The sequence below is a fragment of the Sarcophilus harrisii genome, chromosome 1, assembly GCF_902635505.1.
Source record: "Sarcophilus harrisii chromosome 1, mSarHar1.11, whole genome shotgun sequence".
In the NCBI taxonomy this organism is placed as follows: Eukaryota; Metazoa; Chordata; class Mammalia; order Dasyuromorphia; family Dasyuridae; genus Sarcophilus; species Sarcophilus harrisii.
The window spans coordinates 364,811,489-364,829,162 of NC_045426.1; the positions used below are offsets into that span (position 1 = coordinate 364,811,489).

The following is a 17,674-nucleotide window of genomic DNA, read 5'->3' on the forward strand; positions in this document are numbered from 1 at the left end:
TTTTGGAGTCCTTTTCTAACTTATGCTTTTATATTTTTTCTAGGTTGGATAAAGAAGGCCTCTTTCTTTCTGGAAATTGCTGTTGTCTGGTAAGAACATGTCATCTATCTTACCATTCACTCCACCAGTTGTGAAGAGGCTGTTGGGATGGAAGAAATCTGCCAGTGGTTCTGGAGGAGCAGGTGGTGGAGAACAGAATGGACAGGAAGAAAAATGGTGTGAGAAAGCAGTTAAAAGTTTGGTGAAGAAGCTAAAGAAAACTGGAAGATTAGATGAACTTGAAAAAGCTATCACTACTCAAAACTGTAATACGAAATGTGTAACAATACCAAGGTAAGTGCTGTATGGTTCTTAGGCTGATCATCTTAAAGGAATAGCAAATTTGAATTTATAGACAAAAGTTAAGGAAATTTCTGTGACAGTTTCAAATCACTTGGAAACAACATGTTTCAGTGTCATGGTATTAGATGTGTATTTTTTGCAATTAACAATGGTTTCATGCATTTCATAAAGTCATTTCCTTGAACATTGAGGCAGTTAGGTTAAGGAGTAAATATTTAGATCATATTAAGAAGTTGTCACTTTTGGGGTATCAGTGCAGCAAGGTAAGAATTTCTTCAGTTTTGAGTGTACTGTAAATAAGGAGTGTATTGTAAAAAAAAACTTTTTTTTTTTTTTTTTTTAAATCTCCAGCTCATTTTTTTCCTTGGTCAACACTTCAGTCATCAGTGTATAAAGAACATCTTTAATGTTTAGGTAAATTGTATATACTAAATTGGTATTTATCTTGATTTGTAGCATTCTTCCCAGAAAAAGAAAAGAAAATTTAAAAGTAATTTTTCTTGGTGCCAGTATTTAATAAGATTTACCTAAAAATGATTTTTAAATTTTTTTTTTTTTTTTTTTTTTAGGATTAAGGGGAAAAACTTCATTGAAATAGCTTATGTGCTTAAGTTTGTTTCATTATGCAATCGATGAGTTAATCATTGATTACATGTTTTTGCATGTAATGCTACTAGTAACATAGTTAAGTATACTAATATTGATTATTAATAATAGAACTTTGCAAAACAGAAATTAGCTGTTCACAGACTCTAAAAAACTAACTTGTCAAGTGCTCCATTTGGCATATTCTTTTGTCTGGCGTTTTTCTACCAAGGCAACTAGCCCCCCAAATTACCTTTGCTGTCAGTGAATCTCATTGGTAGCTAACAATTGACCTATTCTTTGCTTCTGTTTCAGAATTAATCATTTTACCATATTGAATTGACTCATTCATTCTTTTGGCCTCATCATTTAATGTATTCTATGAATGATTTTTCTCTTTCAAGAATGTACAATTATAGTTGACAACTTATTGGGTAGATATTTGTATTGTATAGTATTAGTAGAACAGTGGGGAAAATGAGATTTTTTCTTTTTTCATTATATAAACATAAAGCTTTTCTCTTCATAGAGGGAAAATAATGGCCTTTAGTACCAGTAATTTTTGTAGTGTCTCATTTGTTTAAATAATGTAGTTTGAGCATTATAGGTAGCATAAAGAGTATATTCTTTTATGGTACTATGGGAAGTAATGTTTAAATTTTTCATGGAATATTGAAAAAAAAATTTAAAGATTGCAGCTTTTTCTTTCTCTATTTTTTTAAAAGCTAGTTTGGTGATTGTCTAATCAGGAAATGAGAATCTTTTGAAAATTTTACCTGGAGTGGAAGGACCTTGGTTCAAAGGGGAGGAAGAAATAATATTTGTTGAATGGAGTTTGACTACTAATACAGGGGAAGAAAGAATGTTATGGATAGGAAGAAAAAAGCTAGTACACTTGAGAAGGGCTTTATTGGCCTTGGGACCAAAGAAAATGCTAATACTGAGTAATTTCATTTTGTGTTCCACATTCATATTATATCATTTTAAGGAACAGTCTCTGTTTTGTGAATATAAATAAGCTTGATGGATGTCCAGTGATAATTTGCTTAAAAATTACTAAACTGGGGGTAGCATTCTGCATTGTAAATAATTGAACTATTATTCAGATGTTCCAAATCAGCACTTTTTTCTTGGCTTTTCCCTAATATTATCTTAGAATTTTGGCATAGGGGCTAGGTAGGAATTCAGGAATTGTAAGGGAATCATGCAAGAAAAGGATAATGAATCGTTTCAATGAATGAATTTGATGATATGCAAGGGAGAAATCCTGTCATCTCCCTTCATTCCTTCCTCCATCAAATTTGGGGAAGGTACAGCAACTCTCTGAGACAGGGTGTGAGGAACCTTTTTTTTTTTTTTTTTTTTCCCTTGCCAAGGGCCATTTATTTATAACATCATTTGCAGGTCATACAAAATTATCAACTTTTGTACTCAAGCAGTACCTAGCTTTCAAGTTCATTATCACCTGCTGTTGCTTTAGCAAATGATTTCATGGGCAGGGCGTTCCCCACCCCTGCTCTAAGACTTTGTTACAAAGAAAGTGCTGACCTGCATTAGTAAAGGGAGCCTCCTCACCTGAGAGTTCCCTTTACAGACATAATCACAGTCTATTCTCTAGTCCTTAACAGCTTTCTTAAAACACTTTGCACTTTCAAGTGACTCTTTACTACAACTTTGATTATTGTTGTGCAAATATAAAATTGCTTTCCATAAGTGGAAACTTAGGGCCACCAAGGTTGTGAATTTAAATTGTGGAGCAAAGCGTTAAACAGTTATTTTAACTATACGTCTACTATCTTTTCACTATACTATACTGTCTCTCCAGGCTGCTTATTGAAAACCATTTCAATATTCAGGTATTCATTGCTGTGTTTGTACTACACCAAGGAATTTTTCTCCATTAAAATTTATTTTAATTCTATTTTTATTTTTGAAATCCGACCATTTCAGTTTCAGAGGTCAACTGTACATTTCTATCTTCTTGCTATTTGTTCGGTTTACTTGGAATTTTACTAAATTACAATACTCGTTGACATTTATATATTATTACTGACATACTTAACACCATCATGATGGGCAAATAAGCTTATTAGCACATTGTTTGACATATAGTAGGTGCTTAATAAATGTTTACTGACTGATAGCACAAAGCTGAGATACTGCCCAAATATATTGCCCATTCCATGTCCTGTTTGGCTACCAGCTCTTTCTTGTTCTCTCTTCTTTTTCAAGGAATTTAGTAATTGGCTCCCAACTCCCACCTAGTTGTGTTTTTGTACCAGAGAACTTGAGTGTGTTTTTCCCCCCTTTAATTTTTTAGAAGTAGTTTTTAAAAACATTACCTTTATTTCCAAAAATATATCTCTTCCTATTCAGAGAGCCACCCATAGAGAAGAGAAGGAAAAAACAAGATGTATTCTTTTGCTAGTTAATTATCCATATAACATCCTTCAACTGGATATATCCCAAAGTTCTTTCCTTTGTCATCATTTCTACATTCTCTCTTGGTAGACTTCTCAATTGCCATGGATTTAATTATCGTTTGTATTCAAATTACTCTCAATTCTAGTCAAGCTAGTTCTTGTCTGTCCTGTAGTCCTGTATCACCAACTGCTTATTGAACATTTTAAAATGGATGTTCCCCATGGCATCTCAAACTGAGAAGCAGAGTTGGGTGACTTGCCAGTGTTCATGATGTTAAAATATAATTTTGGATGAAGGCATGTCTTTTCTGATTTTAAGTCCCCAGTACATTTCGTGCATTATAATGTACATTATAATAAAATAACAATTATAATACAGGTGTATGTACGTGTGAATAGTCACTTCCCTAAGCACAATTATGTTAATTATATATTAAAAGATTAACAGATTTCATTTGTAAAATGGGAATAATAGCATCTTTCTTAAGATTGAGTATAAAATGAGGTAATATTTGTTTAGAGCTTTGCAAATCTTAAAGCTCTTTTTATGTGCTTCTGTTATTGCTAGTAATAATAAATTTTACTTTTTATTGTTGACCTATTTGATTTTCAAAAATACCTTGTATTTTCCCTTCTTTTCTTATATATTTTTACATATAAGTCTTACTGACTCTTGTTCACAATGTTCACAAACCATTGATGAATTAGGATGATAAAAACCAAAATAAAAATTTTAAAATACCATTGAATGCAGGTAGCAATGAAATTTTAAAGCCCTAAAATCTTAGGGCTACCTGTATCTACATGTAAAATTTTTGACAGGATGAGAACATATTAGCTATCTGCAATTTTCTTTTGGAAACACAGGAGTCTCTATAGATTAAGCAGTATAGATTTCTATAGTTGGCTCACTTCATGTAGCATCATAGAGTGAGCACTCAAATTATAGTGAAGAGACCTGTATTTTTGTCCCAGTTTTCTCACTCATGCTCTGTTCAGCAAATTACAATTCCTTTGAGGCTCAGTTTCCTAATATATGTAAAATGAGACAATAGGGGAAGGTGATCTTTTTCCAGCTCTGCCCTATGTTATTACTAATCTTAAGTTTGGTTTGTCCTAACAAAACAATGAAATATAGTATGTTTTCAGCATGATCTGAAATTCTGAATTAGTTGAGTGCAATAAAATAATATCTTCTTTAAAGAGTGGCTAATTTAAATATAGCTGTTTTACTCTGAAATGTGTCTGTGTTTATATTTGAAGATGGGTGTGACTGACCTAGAAATTTAATTTAAAATGATTCATAATCTGAAGAGTTTCAGAGCAACTTATTTTTCTTAAAACAGGGAAAATAGTTAAGTGATTAGGTTATAAAGAGTGTTTTCTTAATAAAGCTATATTTGAGATTAGATGCTAATAATTTAGCTTGGAAGCAAGATTTATTTCAGAGCATTTACTAGGGAATAACCTAGTTTAACGTTTTTAAATTGGGTTAGATTTATATTGTAGAAACTTAGTAAATGTGGAATTTCTTGTTGAATTGAATTAAGGTAAATTATTAATATTCATTGAATTGTGAACTTAAGTCTACTAAGTGCTTTACATAAGTGTATGAGTGATCAGAAAAATAGGAGGAAAATCAGAAGTGTGAAGCCCTGGAAGTCAGGGGAATTAGCAAGTATCATAAGTGTCAGCATTATTATATGTATTGCACCGAATCAAAAAGAATGATGGCTGAGAAAAGGCTGTTATGTTTGGGAATTAGAAGAATGATGACTTTTGAGAAAAGTGATTCAGTACAACAAGGATATAGAGACAAGAAGTGTAACTAATCTTTTTTCTGAATCAACTTAAAATTGGGTTCTAATGGAAATAACATCTAAGTTAAATTAATTTCATATGAGGGTTAAAAAAGCATTTTAGAGCCATCATTTTCCTCTACATTTTTATATTTTCTTTCTCTTTCACTTGGTTAAATTTTTTTTTTCTATTTTTCCACCTACAATTGGCATGAACAGTGCTTAAACTGGTAAGACTTGCTTTTAAAGAGGTTGTTTACATTCTGAATTAGACTTTGAATAAATGTGCAACTAAGAACAGTGAGAAAGAATACTTAGTATTGCTGTATGATAGTGTTTCTTATAGCATTTGCATAATTAGTGGACTTCAATAAATGATGCATTAATTTTAATGTACTGTTCTTCATTAATTTTGCAGAAAGTTAATTTTTAAAAAGAATTTTTTGGAATGGGGGCGGGGAAAGGAGGGAATGAGGCAATTGGGATTAAGTGATTTGCCCAGCGGCACAAGTGTTAAGTGTCTGAGACTGGATTTGAATTCAGATCCTCCTGACTTCAGTGCAGGTGCTATCTCCACTGAATCATCTAGTTGTCTTGAAAGTTAAGCTTTTAAAAAATACACCACTGCTGGGATGATTAGATGATAAATGTGAACAGGACAAATCTAGAAAGTATATCAACTATATTTTTGAAAAAAGTGGTCTAACCGTCAAATTTTTGTTTTAGAAAACCCTAAAAGGTTGCTTTGGGAAATTCTCAGGCACTATTAGAATATAAGTATTTACTTTTAGATTACTTGGAACTTCTTTGTGCTCTTCGGTGGTAGTGATTGTATTTTGTCCATTTAGTTTGCAATCAACTACTGTTCTTAAAGATAGAAATGTGTGACAGGACCATAAACAGAATTTTTCAATTTGATGATTAATAGATTTTAAGAGATCACCTAGTCTGTCTCTCTACTTCCAGGAAACCAAGCCAAACAAAATGGGTGTCGATTCTATTCTTAAATCATCCTGGCTAGGGAATTTCCACTATTGCCCTCTGTTCTAATTTGGGATAGCTCTAATATTTCAGCTGTGTTTAAAGGTGTGGATATCTTTTAGGTAATGGCAATTTTTAGGAAGTTCTTAGTTTATGAAGTAGGCACTGGCCTTAAACATTTTAAATGCTGCAGTCATTTCAGCAATGTACTATTTTTGATTTTTGACTTTTTTGGATTTTATTCTAATACTTTTCTAGTCAACTGTTTTGGGTTAGATATGGTCTGTGCTAGACATCAATTTTTTATCCTTATTACTAGAAAGTAGTTTGATTTTTGAAGCCATAATCTCAAAAATTGGGAGTATAAGCAGTACCTTACCAAAACAGTCATTCATCACTTATTCTCTGTAAAGCACTATAAGGAATACAGAGAAATACAAAATATGGTTCTTGCTCTTTATTAATTTATAGCCTTGGAAGGAGAGTTTTGGAAAAATCTTAGTGTTTTAGTTCAGTCTTTTATCTGTTGCAGATAGTTATCACCTTGAAACATTTCTTGACAGATGGGTCATTCAACTCTGTGAACACTTTGAGAAGAAATTGATACTTGGCCTTGGATAAAGCTCTAATATTAGTTCTTTACTTATAATGAGCTTAAATCTATCTACTCAAAACTATTGAAACGATGATTTTTATGTTTGGAAGAGAGTTGGTCTAGTCTAACCTACATTCACAAAAACATCTCTAAAAGTTGGAGGTGGAGTCATGATGATGAAGAAAAGGCAGTGATTTGCTTGAGTTCTCCCAACCCATCTGAACACTTTTAAAATAATGCCATAAAACAATTCCTGGAGTGGGATGGGGTGAAAAAATATTTCTGCCAAAGTCAACATAGAAGGTCAGCAGGAAAGGTCTGTCTCACTTGGGCAAGAGTGGAACACAGTCCAGCACAGACCAGCAAACCAAGAGCAGGCCTTTGGAGGCACTTTATCAGAAGCAGCAACTGGAGCTCTCAGATGGTAAGGAGGTCAAACAACTGGTCAGAAGGAGATTATATATGTTTATAACATTTTAACATATATTGTATTACTTGCTGTCTAGGGGAGAAGTGGGGGGGAAAAGAGAGAACAAATTTGGGATACAAGGGTTTTGCAAGGGTGAATGTTGAAAATTATTTATGCATATGTTTTAAAAATAAAGCTTTAATAATAAAAAATAAAGATAGGAAAGGAAGTTGCAGCAATAAACAAATTTTTTTTTAAAATGGAGATTATAAAGGTTTCTTTGCTTATCACTGAGGCAGGGCTTTAATACTTTGTGCATACTTAGATTCAGGCTCTCAATCCTCTGTGGCAGTCTCATTGTGAGGAGCACACCAAAGCATGTGGCTTCAGTGACCAGGGACTTTTATCATATTTCCAAGGCAGAAAAGAGTGTTTGTGGTTGCTCACAAGCCAGGAGACTAGTAAGCACACTTTTCTTTAGGTCCTATCACCCTGGAAAAACTGAAAACAGCTACACAAAACCATTGAAGCCTGGGATAGTGTGCCTTCCACCCTGGAAGCAGAGCTTACTTTATTTAATTTTTTCTCAATAATTACTTTCCTAATTACATGTAAAGATAGTTTTCACCATTCATTTTTGTAAGATTTTGAGTTCCAATTTTTTTTCTCCCTCCTTTACCTTCCTCTTCTTCCAAACAGCAAACAATTTGATGTAAGTTATACACGTACAATTGTTTTAAACATATTTCCAACAGTTACTTTGTAAGAGAAAAATCAGAACAGAAGGGGAAAACCATGAGAAAGAGAAGGAAAGCAACCAAAAAAGGTGAAAATAGTAGGCTTTTCCTATTCAGTCTTCATTGTTCTTTCTTTGGATACGAATGATACTTTCCATTTTAAGACTATTGGAATTGCCTTAGATCACTGAATTGCTGAAAAGAACTAAATCTATCCTGATTGATGATTATATAATCTTCAAGTGTTCTCCTGTTTCTGCTCACTTCATTCAACATCAGTTCATGTAAGTCTTTTTCAGGCTTTTCTGAAATCAGCTTAGAGTCTTACTTTACTAAAGAGTCAAAAGTCAAGAAATTAGCTGGGAAAATGAGCAAACAACAGAAAAAGATTCTGACTATTGAAAGTTAACGGTGATGACAAGAAAGATCAAAATACACACTCATCAGAAGATAACAAAAGGAAACTATATCCAAAGCCTCCAAAAAAAAATCTCAATTAGTTTTAGGCCATGGAAGAACTCAAAAAGTATATTGAAAATCAAGTAAGAGAGGTGAAGAAAAAATGTGGAAATGAGTGATACAAGAAAACCATGAAAAAAAGAATTAATAACATGGTAAAGGAGGCCCCAAAAAATGCGAAAGAAAATAACACCTTAAAAAATATTAAACCAAATAGTAAATGAGTTATAAAAAGCCAATGAAGAGAATTCCTTAAAAAGCAGAATTGAAGAAAATAATTCCTTAAAAATTAGAATTGAGCAAATGGAAGCAAATGACTTTTATGAGAAATCAAGGAACAATTTAAAAAACCTCAAAAGAATGAAGAAATAGAAGACAGTGTGAAATGTCTCATTGGGAAAACAAATGACTTAGAAAATAGATCCAGGAGAGATAATTTAAAAATTATTGGACAAAATTGAAAATTAGGATTAAAAAAAAAAAAAAAGTCTTGACATCATCTTTCAAAAATTATCAAGAAAAGCTGCCCTGATATTCTATAACCATAGGATAAAATAGAAATTGAAAGAATCTACTGATTACATCCTAAAAGAGATCCTTAAATGAAAATGTCCAGTAATATTATAGCCATATTCTAGAGCTGCCAGGTCAAGGGGAAACTATTGCAAGAAGACAAAAAGAAACAGATAAAGTATCATTTAGCCACTGTCAGTATAACACAAGGTTTAGCAGCTTCTACATTAAAGGACTGGAGGACTTGGGATATGATATTCCAGAGGGCAAAGGAGCTAGGATTACAACCAATGATCACCTAACTCAGCAAACCTTCAGGGGAAATAATGGATATTTAGTGAACTAGAGAACCTTTGTACATATTTAATAAAAATACCAGATTGAATTAAAAAAAAATTGACTTTCAAATACAGAACTCAAGAGAATGATAAAAAGGAAAATAAATCATAAGGAATTTAATAAGATTAACTGTCTACATACATGGGAAGATGATAATTGTAATTCATAAGAACTTTATCATTATTAGGGTAATTAGAAGGAATATAGATAGATAGTGGACACAGGCATGAGTTGAATATGATGGGATGATATTTTTAAAAATTAAGAAAAGAGGAATGCACTGAGAGAAAGAGGTAGAATGGTGTAAATTATCTCACATAAAAGGCAAAAAAAAAAAAAAAGCTTTTATAGTGAAGAGGGGAAGAAAGGGGAATTGAGGAAGAGAAAAGTGAACCTCACTCTCATCAGAATTGACTCAGAGGGAATAAAATACTCATTTGGGTATAAAAATTTATCTTTAGAAGATAAGAGGAAGGGGTATATGTGATAAAAGAGAGGGTAGATTGGTAGAGGGGGCAGTCAGAAGCAAAACACTTTTGAGGAGGAACAGGATAAAAGAATGGAATACAATAAACTGGGGGAAATAGGATGTAGGGAAATACAGTTAGTAGTAATTGAAAATAAAGTTTCAAGCAAATTTTTCTTTTAAAGTATTCATTTCTCAAACTGAGTTATTTATAAAAGATCCATTCCCTAATTGGTAAGTGATCAAAAGATATGAACAATTTTCAGATGAAGTAATCAGAACTATAGCCATATTGAAAAAAAAAGTGTTTTAACTTACTATTGATTGAAGAAATACATATTAAAATATTTTGAGGTACTGCCTCATAACTATTGAATGACCAATAGAACAGAAAAGGAAAATGAGAAATGTTGGAGGAGATGTGGGAAAAATTTGACATTAATACACTCTTATTAGGCTTGTAAACTGATTTAATCATTGTGTAGACTAATTTAGAACTATGACTAAAAGGTTATAAAACTATGCATATATACTCTTTGACCTAGCAATACCACTACTAGGTCTGTGTCCCAAAAGAGATAAAAAAGCAAAAAGGAGGACCTATATGTATAAAAATATTTATAGAAGCTTTTTTTTGGGGGGGGGGTGACAAAAAAGTTGGAAATTATGATTATGATGGAATACTATTGTGCCTGTAGAAATGATGATCAGGATACTCAGAAAAATCTGGAAAGACTTACATGAGTTGTGATGCAAAAGTGAAATATTTATGTATAAAGTAACAGCAATACTATGTATGATCAGCTGTAAATGGCTAAGATATTCTCAACAATACAATGATCCTAGACAACGCTGAAGGACTTGTGATGAAAAATGCTATTCATCCCCAAAGAAAAAAATGAAGGTATCTGAATACAGATTGAACTATGTTTTCATCACTTTATTTTTCTTTAGTGTTTTTTTTGGGGGGGAGAGTCTTACATTTTAATGACATGACCAATATGGAAATGTTTTGCATGAATATACATGTATAATCAGTATTGATTGTTTGCTTTCTCAATGAAAGGGTGTAGTAAGGAGGAAGGGAGAGAGTTTTGAACTGTCAAGTTTTAAAAACAAATGTTAAAGATTGTTTTTACGCATAACTAGGGAAAAATAAACTGTTAAATAAATAAAAATCCCCACAAATTATCCTACAACCTCTGCTTGGAAATATCTAATAAGAGGTAATCTATTTTACTTTTGGTTAGTTCTAATTGTTAAGATGCTTTTTCCCATACTGAGTTTTTCTTAAATAATAACTTCCTTTCATTCAGTTGCTCCTAATTCTTCTGTTAGACCAAAAAGAATAATACTTCTTTCATCCTAAATTTTTTCACATTCTTAGAGATAGCTCTTTTATCTCCTTGAATATTTTCTTCTTTCCTTCAACTAATCTTCATATGTGACATGGTCTCAGGGCCCTTCACCATTCTATTTGCATTTTGGATGATCTCTAGTATATCACTATCCTTAAATTGTAAGTCCCAGAACTGCAGACAGTACTTAAAATGTATTACTACCAAGGCAAAAGTACAGAGAGCAATAACCCCCTATTCCTGGAAGGTTTGCCATTCTTTGAGGTAGGACAAGATATGGTATTTTCAGTTCTTCTGAAACTAATATGTTAGCTCTGCTGACTAATATGCTCTTGCAGTTCACTAAAAAACTTATGGTCAACCATTCCTGTCCATTTCTTTCTCATCTTGTATATGTGAAGTTTTGTTGTTGTAATGCCTTACCATTTGTGTTAAAAAACAAACATTTATTTCTATTGAAGTCTGTCTTCATAGACTCAGTCTAGTGATGTTACTTTTGGATCTTAGTCATCAATGATTAGATATAACTAAAAGGCAAGAATTTGGGGGGGAAGGGACAGGATGACATTTAATGTCAGGAAAAACTTCTTAGATATTATAAAGAGCTATCCAGAAATAATGCTTAGTGAGATAGTTGATAGATCTGACCAATTTGTCAGATAAATTGTAGTAGGAATTCTTATTTGTATATGTGTTGGACCAGATGGCCAGTAAAATACTTTTCCATTTTTATTAGCTATCCCTTCCAGCTTGCTGTCTGTCAACCGCAAATTTGATAAGCTTGTCATGTCTGACTTTATCCAAATCCTTGATTTAAAAAAAAATGTTAAACAGCACAGAGCCACACATGAATTTCGGTAGCAAGGCATTGGAGATCTCTTGCCAAGTTAACATTGAATCCTTAATGACTCCTGAGTCCTACCATTCAACTTGTTCTGAATCCATCTAATTGTTATCACATTTTACTACATATTTCATATCATGAGATGATTTACTAAAATCTAGTTTGAAATATGCCTCCAGAATTCCCCTGTTCAACTATTTTATTAACTTTCAAAAAGGAGTAAAATTAGTCTGTCATGATCTATTCTTGTTGAGAAGTCATGCTGGCTCTTAGTAATTAATCATTGCTTTTTTTTTTCCTTAGCTTTTCACTAACCACTAATGATCCATTCTAGAATTTTCTTTGAAATCAAAGTCGAGTTATTTGCTTTCTCTTTCTCTGCCTCTCTTCCTCTCTCTTCCTTCCTCTTTTTTTCCTTCCCTTCTCTCCCTCTTTGTCTCTCTGAAAACTTTTGCTTTGCTTCTAATGAGTCTGTCTGTAAACATTTATTAAGTGCCTACTTCCTGCCCGCAAGGAGCTCACATTGTAATGTCGGGGAAAGGCAGGATGCCGAAATAGCTATATACAGTTGAACTATATACATGATATATAGAAAAGATTTACCACTAGGAGTGGGCTAAAATTAAGCTGGATTAGAAAAGACTTCCTGTAGAAGGATCCAGGAAAAGAGAATGGCCCCAGCTGTTAAAAGGTTTAGAAAGGTATGAATTGAGGAAAGGCTATTAGATTTGGCAATTAAGAAATCATTATTGTAAATTAGAATAGAGCTGTTTTCTTTTGAATGATGAGATCAGAAGCCAGGCTGTAAAGAATTAGGAGAGTAAGAGTAGATGAAGTATAGGCTCCTACTTGAAAAGTTTGGCCACAAAAGGTAGGAGAGATGTGATAATTAGTGAGAATAGATCAAAGGAGGGGTCTTTTTTTTTGGGGGGGGGGATAGAGGAGACAGGTGTGTTTATTATAAGTAGTAAAGAAACAACATGCAGGTAGGGAAAGATTGAAGATAAGTGAGAGTGTGGGGATGATAGAGACTCCAACCTGCTGGAGAAAATGGGATGGCATGAGATCGTTTGTCCATGTAGACAATTTAACCTTGACAAAGAAAAGGGTCACCCTTCATATTTAACTGGAATGGAGTTAGTGGCAGAAAGTTAGTGAATTAATTAGGAGGATATAAAAGAATTACCTTGCAGTAGTGAAGGCCCAGTTGAGATTAACATAGTTTCATGATTTTTTCCTCCATCTTTGTTCAGCAGCATATGCAAAATATCCAAGGTCTCTTGGCAGGTCAAGGTGGCAATAATAGGGAACAAAGGACTTCCATCTCTCTTCTTTCTCATGCTCATTCAAATGTTTTTGGCAGTAATTTGGCAATTATATCTGTTCTTTTAATATTTGAAAATGCTATTTTTCTGAGTAAGGTAACATGTCTATGGTGATCAAAGTGCTTGCCAGGCTTTTCTACTTTTTCTTTCCTAGTTCAACTGGAATTTGAAAATTTAATATTATTAATTCATTTGATCCTTTATTATATAGTCCAGAACTTGAATATCAAATCCCTGTTGTCTATTTTTCCCCATGTAATTTCTAGTGCAATTCTAATGCATTTCTTGACAGAGCAAAGACCAAAACATACTAAGAATTCAGCAGTTCTGCTTCTCTGTTGTCATTTATCATTGTTTTGTCCATACCAAGTTGTAGTCCTCACCTTTCTTTGATTATTCTTTCACCCAAAATAGCTAGAAAACTTTTTTTGTTGTCTTACCTTTGCTCACTAGTCCTGCCTCATTCTGAGCTTTAATATTTCTTGATGTTATTTTTTATAGAATCATTCCACATTCTTGTGTTCATCTTTTGTACATAAATACTTATTAGCAGATCATGAAAATGTTTACATATATATTACCTAGGTTTTAGCAAAGCATTTGATAAAGTATCTCATTAAAAATCTTCTGAAGCGTCTTAAGAATAAGTTTAGTATTTATACCTCTTTCTTTCCCAAACTAAACCAATACCCTCATTTCTTTTAATTAAATTTACATATATTCATGTTTAATTTCTCCACATACCCTTTTACTTTTTCTAATTATGTACACCAATAATTATTGATATTATGAAGCACTTCATTTTTTTTTTTTAAGGAGCAAAGCCCAAATTTGAAAGTTATATCTTCCTGTAGTCAGGTCAGTATGTGACATACCTCTTAACATAAATGTATTTGAAGAGTGCCTTATTTATTTTAATAGCTGATTTATACTACTGATTCATTTATCACATAGACTAATGTTCATCTGAATTTTTTATTTCATGTAGTTGGCATTTTGGCTCTTAAGTGAAAGTCCAAAAATTCCACTTTGCATTTATGATGTTTTATCTTGTTTATTTTCATATACTGTGTCAAAATCTTTTTTTAATTTTGATTCTGTCATGTGTTCCTCCTAGAATTATGTTTAGATGACCTTATATCTTAAAAGCTACTATCTATGTGAGTCATAAAATAACAACATGGGAGGATTGAGAGAAGTTTTACAGAGCATGTGCCTCTTAAGATGTTAAAGAAGTTGAGTGTGAGCAGAAGGGAATTACATGTATCATTACATGTATGAAGCAAAAATCTCTTTTGAAGACATGGAAGAAGGAAGATAGGTGTTGGGTTTTGATGTTAGAAGTTTATTTTATCTGGGCCTTTAGAGTGGGTGAAAAGAAATAATATGAAATAAATCTGAAAAGGTAGTTCGGAAACAAATTGTTGAGAGTTTTAAATGTCAGACCAAAGAGTTATTATTTTATCTCTTAGAATTAAAAAGTGATGGGAGCAAGATTGCATGTTCAGGCTTACTATTTGGGAAGATTATTTTGGCAGGCATGGAAAATGGATTGGGCAGAAACTGGAACTTTGAAGTAAAATTAAGGGGATGATAATAAAAATAATAATTGCTAGTTACATAGTGCTTTTAAGTTTTGTAAAAATAAGTTTTTTTAAACACATTTTATTCTTTACAATATTCCATTCAAGAATTTTTGAGGGTGAGGACTAGTGAGAGCAGTTGAGACCAATAATGAAATGGTAGTCTATTTGAGAGAGATTAAAGGCCTGAAAAGGAATAGTGACCATGTGACTAAAGAGGAGACATAAACAGATAGGAAAGATGCTATAAAAGTAAAATAGAACAAGACTTGGTAATTGATTAAATATGTAGAAGAGTAGATAAGTCTTAGGTTGCCACCTTGGGTAACATGAGTGGATGGATGGTTTATATATTCAATAGATATAAAGAAGTTCAGAAGTGGGGTGAGTATGGGAAGAAAGATTACGAGTTCCGTTTTGGACTCATTGAAAAATGTGTTAGACTTAGATTAATGTGTTAGAATTGGGATTTGAACATAGATCTTATTGTCTCTAAGTATGCTGCTTCTAAGATTTGATTTGGGTCACTTATGTGAAATCTATTGTTTTGTTTGCATTGGACTTTTTCTATATGCACTTAAGTAAAGTTTAGTTGATTATCTATTTCACATTCATTTTCCAGATATATTTTCCTACCCTTAAACTTTTTGAGCCTTCCCTTGTTTTTTCTTTCTTGTTTTTTTTTTTTTTTTTTAATAAAGCTTTTTATTTTCAAAACATATGCACGGATAATTTGACAACATTGACCCTTGCATAGCCTTGTGTTTCAGATTTTCTCCTCCTTCCCCCATCCCCTCCCCTAGATGGAAAGCAATCCAATATATGTTAAACATGTTAAAATATATGTTAAATCCAATATGTATAAACATATTTATACAGTTCTCTTGCTGCATGCACACACAAAAAAATCAGATCAAAAAAAGAAAATAAATGAGTAAGGAAACAAAAAGCAAGCAAACAACAATTCAGTTCTACAGTCTTCTCTAGATGTAGGTGTAGATGAGCCTTCCCTTATAACAAAGAAAGATGGCTAAGTAGAACCAGTTGAGCAAAAAGTCTGCATCTGTCAGTATATGCAATATTAAGACACATAACTCATATTCTTAAGTGCATGTGAATCAGAAGATTCCTAGTTAAAAAACCATAACCTTACAACAAATATTTATATTAGAGGTGAACAATCAATTACTTTTTTGAATCTAGCTCAGAGATGGCAAAAGTGGTGATTTTTCTTAATCTATTTGCTGTACGCTTTCTATCTTACTGGGGACAAAGTAAAAGATATTTCATACAATTTTGTGTATGTATGTATGCAATTTCTCAGTTTAGCACTATTTTTTGTTTCCCAGACTTTTCTATTTTTTCCTTCTTAGATAAACTGGATTTTGAGAATTTAGGCTAGGTCATTTGTAAAAGAAATTCCTATGACTAAAAGATCTTAAGTTATGATTTTAAGAGGATGTTTTCTGCCCCTTGCAAAATGTAGGTCCCTTCAGATTATGTGTTTTTCTTTCATCCAACCTTTATAAACATCCATGGGATACTAAACTTTCTTTGTTTCTGGTTTAGACAGTAGCACTTTAAAATTGACTTTAATGTTGAATTACAGGTGATCTGTTGTTGTATATACCATTTATTTTTTAATTTATTTTTTTAATTTTTCAAATGGGTTCTTTATTTTTTCTTTTTTTTTAATTTATAATTTTTTTATTGACAGAACATATGCTGGGTAATTTTTTACAACATTATCCCTTGCACTCACTTCTGTTCTAACTTTTCCTTTCCCTCCCTCCACCCACTGCCCTAGATGGCAAACAGTCTTATACACGTTAAATATCTTAGATACAATATATGTGTGCAGAACTGAATAGTTCTCTTGTTGCACAGGAAGAATTGGATTCAAAAGGTAAAAATAACCCAGGAAGAAAAACAAAAATGCAAACAGTTTACACTCATTTCCCAGTGTTCCTTCTCTGGGTGTAGCTGCTTCTGTCCATCATTGATCATTTGGAACTGAGTTACATCTTCTCTTAGTTGAAGATATCCACTTCCATTAGAATACATCCTCATACAGTATTGTTGTTGAAGTATATAATGATTTCCTGGTTCTGCTCATTTCACTTAGGATCAGTTCATGTAAGTCTTTCCAAGCCTCTCTGTATTCATCCTGTTGGTCATTTCTTACAGAACAATAATATTCCATAACATTCATATACCACAATTTGCCCAACCATTCTTCAATTGATGGATATCCAATTCATTTTCCAGTTTCTAGCCACTACAAAAAGGGCTGCCACATTTTTGGCACATACAGGTCCCTTTCCCTTCTTTAGTATTTCTTTGGGATATAAACCCAGTAGTAGCACTGCTGGATCAAAGGGTATGCACAGTTTGATGACTTTGGGGGCATAATTCCAGATTGCTCTTCAGAATGGTGGGACTCGTTCACAACTCTACCAACAATGCATCAGTGTCCCAGTTTTCCTGCATCCCTTCCAACATTCATCATTATTTTTTCCTGTCATCTTAGCTAATCTGACAGGTGTGTAGTGGTATCTCAGAGTTGTCTTAATTTGTATTTCTTTGATCGATAGTGTTTTGGAACATTTAATATGAGTGGAGATAGTTTCAATTTCATGATCTGAAAGTTGTCTGTTCATGTCCTTTGACCATTTATCAATTGGAGAATGGTTTGATTTCTTATAAAATTAGAGTCGGTTCTCTGTATATTTTGGAAATGAGGCCTTTATCAGAACTTTTAACTGTAAAAATGTTTTCCCAGTTTGTTGCTTCCCTTCTATTTTTATTTGCATTAGTTTTGTTTGTACAAAGGCTCTTTAATTTGATGTAATCAAAATTTTCTATTTTGTGATCAGTAATGATCTCTATTTCTTCTTTGGTCACAAATTCCTTCCT

The 17,674-nt window shown here is 32.7% G+C and overlaps 1 protein-coding gene across 4 annotated transcripts in view; it reads left to right on the plus strand.

Moving 5' to 3' along the window:
- SMAD2 (SMAD family member 2) overlaps positions 1-17,674 on the plus strand; it is a 103,365-nt gene that overhangs the window by 24,848 nt on the left and 60,843 nt on the right. For all 4 annotated transcript variants that reach the window (XM_031945973.1, XM_031945975.1, XM_031945976.1 and 1 more), the window contains exon 2: positions 44-333. In XM_031945973.1, the coding sequence (XP_031801833.1) occupies positions 98-333 (236 nt within the window). In that variant the 5' untranslated portion in view covers positions 44-97. The remainder of the gene's footprint in view (positions 1-43; positions 334-17,674) is intronic.